This window comes from Alosa pseudoharengus, unplaced genomic scaffold (assembly GCF_046254945.1).
Source record: "Alosa pseudoharengus isolate Yale_2024_CS ecotype anadromous, Long Island Sound unplaced genomic scaffold, YU_APseudo_1.1 YU_APseudo_1.1_scf_112, whole genome shotgun sequence".
In the NCBI taxonomy this organism is placed as follows: domain Eukaryota; kingdom Metazoa; phylum Chordata; class Actinopteri; order Clupeiformes; family Clupeidae; genus Alosa; species Alosa pseudoharengus.
The window spans coordinates 86,969-92,198 of record NW_027468579.1 but is presented as its reverse complement, the minus strand read 5'-3'; the positions used below and the strand labels follow the sequence as shown (position 1 = coordinate 92,198).

The following is a 5,230-nucleotide window of genomic DNA, read 5'->3' as shown; positions in this document are numbered from 1 at the left end:
AAAAATCTGTGTTTGACTCTTTCAGAGAGACATCAGATGTTTCAGGCCTTTCTTTCTGCTGGGTCAGTGAGTCCTCCAACCCTGGAAATTAAAGATGGCTCACCATTTTACTCAGAGCTTTACAGTCAGCAAGTTAAAGACACAATCCGAGAATTTGGCTTCACTGAAAGAAATACACAAATTCCTGTTGATGTGCAGTATCATGGGATAATTTACAGGAAGGGACAATTTGTTGTCACAAAGAATGATGATTCAGTGGAGTTTGGTGAAATCATTCTCATTCTCATTAAAGATGATTGTGCACTTCATTTTCTGATGAGAGTGTATGATGGGGAATTTCTTTCACACTATCACATGTACTCTGTAAAAAACAGCAGTGGAAGATTAGAGTGCAAACATGTTAGTGAACTGATTGACATGTGGCCCTTATCATATTACATGAACAATGGATTCCAGATTGTCCCACTGAAGCACAGTCTCTTGTCAGACTGAATCATAAGGCCAGATGCTAAACTGTTTCTCTTGTGTGTTTTAACAGATATGGCTGAATCACAGAGGATACGCAATGCTGTAACAGCAGTGCTTCCTGAACTTCCTGATGAAGTTGTCGGGTCAGTTGAAGATACTTTGAAGGCACTTGGTGCAGTAACGACAGATGATTTACAGTACATTACCGAGGGAGACTTGCTGCCAGTATTAAAGCCCATACAAGCCAGAAGATTAGTTGCTGCCTGGGCCCCAAACCGTGAGTGTAAAACATAAAACATTGCCACAACATTGCACACTTCTCTTATAGCAAGCACTTACATATTTTTTTAATATACATAATAATTTCTGATATTTTGCTGCTCTATTTACACATTTATCAATATGCTACATTCTGTTACAGAGTACAAAAACATTGAGTTTAAAGGACAATTCCGTTAGTTCCGTTAGAGTTTCCTTTAGTTTAAAGGACAATTCCGGCGCAAAATGAACCTAGGGGTTAATAACACATGTGTACCGAGTTCTTCCGTTCTCTGGGATATGTTTTCATGCTAATCGAACGTAACCAGTTTTACCACAAACCGCTAATAAACGTTTAACGCTGGTCTTCGGGGCACACGCAAAGTAGGGTTGTGCCGATAGACGATATCATCGTCCATCGTGATGGTTGACAGACATCACGATGGAAAGCAACCATCGTGATGCCACGCCCCCACATGCCAGTCAACAGCTGTAACCTGCTGTAACAGGCTACAACATATAAAAAAAACTTTCCCTGGAAATGAAATTGAGCCTACTTTAAAGGCTGTCAGTCAAACAGTTATCACGTATTAGTCTACCGTCTTGTAAAATAAAAGACTTATTAGTCTACCATCTTATTCAAATAATTCCTGACTGACGTGAATGTGTAGCCTTATTGTCTTTTTGTAGCCTACATGTCTCGCAGGCCTATAGTCTACATTGGACGTAACATATGTAGTCTAATGTTTTAGCAGAAAATAGTCCTATTGAATTATTATTGTTAGGCTACATTCTAGCGCTCAAATATTTTGCAAGGCTACAGCGAGCGCCAAATGCGTCCTTTTCCTCTGTGTTAAAATAAACCATTTCTTTCGTTAATTATAGGATCAGAAGGTAGCCTATCCGTCTTTCACTGTAAGGCTTGTATTTCATGCATTTAGCAAAAGTCCCAGACAGCAGCGGAGTGGTAATCGGGATTCGTTATTTGTAAACGTTTTTTTACTTCGTCCTCCAGTCTGGACTGCGCGATCGCAGCCCTTTCACTTCCCGCCGCCCTCATAGTCAGCATAGACGGTAGCCTGATAACGTTGGATGCTGCATAGCGTACTACTGAAGATTTTAAATGAGTGACCACGATTGTAGTCTTAAGTAGCTTTTTTGCTAGGCCCAACTAAGGCTGACAATGTGTAATATTCCGCTGGTTGGTGCACACGCAAGTGTTCAGATTGACTATCCATCTTTCACGACGATTGGAGCAGATATTCCACATGGTAGCCTGGTCAGTATGTCTCTCTTAGCTGTCCTCTTTCATCAGGCCGTATAGCCTATATAATATTTTTTTTTTTATGTAGAACATTATAAATGTATTATAAATGTATTTCCCCCCCCCCCCCACACACACACACGATATCATCGTCCATCACGATGTTTTACTGTACACATCGTCAAACGCCAATTTAGGGGACATCGCCCAACCCTAACGCAAAGTAAAAAGAAATCGCTATTTCTATACCACTAACAAGGCTCAAAATAGCACCACACTTCCACGGTAGCATAATGAGGGGCCCTACATTTAAACCGAAGCATTGAGAACTTTGTAAGTGTACAGACAGTTTATGAAAAAGATAGTTTAGAAACAGTACTGTTCATGTATACAAGCGGGCACCATCTTGGAAAAACAGTCACATGACAGTTCAGCTTGCGTTGCTCCAGTCGTGCAACGTGAGCTGAATTGTCACGTGACTGTTTTCCCAAGATGGCGCCAGCCTGTATACATGAACGGTACTGTTTCTAAACTATCTTTTTCATAAACAGTCTGTATACTTACAAAGTTCTCAATGCTTCGGTTTACATGTGGGGCCCCTCATTATGCTACTGTGGAAGTGTGGTGATATTTTGAGCCTTGTTAGTGGTATAGAAATAGCGATTTCTTCTTACTTTGCGTGTGCCCCGAAGACCAGCATTAAACCCTTATTAGCGGTTTGTGGTAAAACTGCTCACGTTCGATTAGCATGAAAACATATCCCAGAGAAAGAACGAACTCGGTACACATGTGTTATTAACCCCTAGGTTAATTTTGCGCCGGAATTGTCCTTTAATAGTTTATGGTTTAATAATTTAAAATGTCTTTTTGTTGTACTTCTGCAGACTCATTCACTCCAACATCCCCTGCATGTTCCTCTCCAGTGTCTCTCCTTTCCTCTCCCTCCTCAGTCACGGCCTCACCACCATCATCCACAGCTACATCATCATCAGGAAGGTGTCATCCACTTGCGCCAACGTCATCCACAGCTACATCATCATCGTCAGGAAGGTGTTATGCACTTGCGCCAAACTGGGTATACAGTTTTCAAATACCATGGCAGAAGCTTCCTGAAGAGTTGGTACAGAGTTTGGAAAGACAGAAAAGGCCAAGTGCGCGACTACGACGAGAAATGGTAAGGATCGTGGTCTCTGAGATGATGAAGATTTGTAAGAATCCAACCAAACAGAACACCACAGAGATAGCAAAAATGATGGTGGCCAGGTATCCAAAATCTCTCCAAGATGTGATTGATGGTGATGTTATTGGACTTGGACATCATTCTCTGGTAAAGCAGCTCCAGTCAAGAGTTGAAAATGTCAAACGACCTGACACACCAAAGATACAAAAACGCAAAACAGTATCAGATGATGACACAGATGAAATATCTGCTGAACAAAGAGCTACTGTTCAAGACACATATGGCTGTATCAACTGGATGCCCAAATATCTGCCACTCCCAGAGACTGAGGAGAGTCAGCTAGAAAAAAAAGAAAACATGAAGATGTCTGTAGACATGAACTACAATTTAGATGATGTGAAAGAATTAATCAAGTCCACCTATTTCACACAGCGTAAAGAGATCAACAATGGCTCAAGCATCCAGAAATTAAGGCAGGAATGGCCATTTTTGTTCAATGAAGTTGGCTTGGCAGTACATTTCCAGGAACTGACTGGTGTGAGTTTAACTGAGTCCTTTCTTGCCAATGTGGACAAAAAGGGGGCACGCCTCTTAAACTTCTTCAAACATGTTGATGCACATAAACACAAAAAAGTTCTGGATGTTCTTCTCAAGATTCAAAATGAAAGGGGTCAGTCCACTGGTTGCTCAGAAGAGGTCATACAGATGGTGCTTCTTTTACTGGCTCATTTTGATGAGAAGGAGGAGCATCTGTTACATTACATCGAGAAGACCAGCCTTGCTGAGGACGTCCAGATGGAGAATGTGCCACCAACACCCTGCCTTATTGTGTGTGGTAAGTAACCTGAACTAAACCTGCTTTCTCTACCGGTATACTAACTCTCATTTGTAGCTGGCTAACATTTTACCTGATAATAAGTCCTATAAATTCAATAGGTTGTATGATTCATCCTTTATTAAAATTGTTTCTTTTTATTCATGTTTATTATAAGGGTCCTCCTGTTTTGCTGCTGAGACATTTATGTTGAGCATTGACAGAGAGATTGTCAACAACCACATCACTTCCTTCACATCTGCAATCTCCCTGATGTTTGGCAGTTACTACTGCTTTAACATACACTACACAGTGGAACTACGGTCTACACTGGAGTTCCTCCAAAGGTAAAAATTCTTTCTTTTTAGAGTATCACAAAATGCAAGGCATGTGATATCCATCCTGAGGTTATTCTCTTTCTTTCATAAAGGTGCTTCTTTTCAATCAATCCTGAGAAAGGCACGAAAGTCGAGTGGAAGAAGAAGAAAAAAGTGTACTCCGTCAATCCCAGAGTCTTCACTCTGATCTCAGACCTTGCTAACCATGAGTGGACCTTCCAGTGATGTTGAGGGATGGTATGGAAAGGTAAACTGGACATTATACACCACAGCTGTTGTGTTAGTTGGAAGAAATTTGTCTGGTACAGTTTGTACATGTTCTAGTTTATTGAACTGTTTTTTGTACTTTAACCAAGTCAAGGCAAACCTGATAGTTCCATGTATGTCTTTAGATTAAAATGGCTTAACTGGAGGTGTACAATTCATATAAATAAACAAATAATTCACTTTAAAGTTACATTCAGAAGTCCCATAGGTTTTCAATCCATGATTGGTGGATGTCATTTATGTTGCAAGATTTGACACTTTTGCTTCCTTTTATGGATGATTTTATTTTGATAATATGAAAATGATACACTGTATGTGCACTAATACCACAGTGTGGTAAGATTTGTTACTAACAGTAGACTTAAATGGTCTCAAATAAAACATAGAGGTTTCCTGACACATTGTTACAGTTTGTAAGTTTAAAACTATGCTTACTGAATAATAAATAGTTTCAATATTCTATGTTTGGTTTTTGTGTTTTTTTTTAATGTAAAACAAATTTTAATAGTTTTTTTCCCACTGTATAATATCCACATTAAGTAATGTTTTTTAACGGTAGTATCTGGATTAATTCAGTATTTTACCGTACAAGTAAAAGTAAGTTTTTACTTTAAAAAAAATGTTTTACCATTAAAAATAAC

At 39.5% G+C, this 5,230-nt stretch overlaps 1 protein-coding gene across 1 annotated transcript; it reads left to right on the top strand.

The window, feature by feature from the left end:
* The first annotated feature begins 271 nt into the window (after positions 1-271).
* LOC143118223 (uncharacterized) lies at positions 272-4,981 on the top strand. Its single transcript, XM_076279324.1, has 4 exons — positions 272-745; positions 2,875-4,005; positions 4,163-4,331; positions 4,415-4,981. The coding sequence occupies exons 1-4, from the start codon at positions 541-543 to the stop codon at positions 4,545-4,547; spliced, it is 1,638 nt and encodes a 545-aa protein (XP_076135439.1). The 5' UTR covers positions 272-540; the 3' UTR covers positions 4,548-4,981.
* The last annotated feature ends 249 nt before the right edge of the window (positions 4,982-5,230 follow it).

Bases quoted from the DNA above. Each gene is read 5' to 3' on its own strand.
- LOC143118223 (XM_076279324.1), top strand. From the start codon at position 541: ATGGCTGAATCACAGAGGATACGCAATGCTGTAACAGCAGTGCTTCCT. The intron at 746-2,874 runs GTGAGTGTAAAA...GTACTTCTGCAG, and splicing joins TGCTGCCTGGGCCCCAAACC to ACTCATTCACTCCAACATCC. The intron at 4,006-4,162 runs GTAAGTAACCTG...GTTTATTATAAG, and splicing joins ACCCTGCCTTATTGTGTGTG to GGTCCTCCTGTTTTGCTGCT.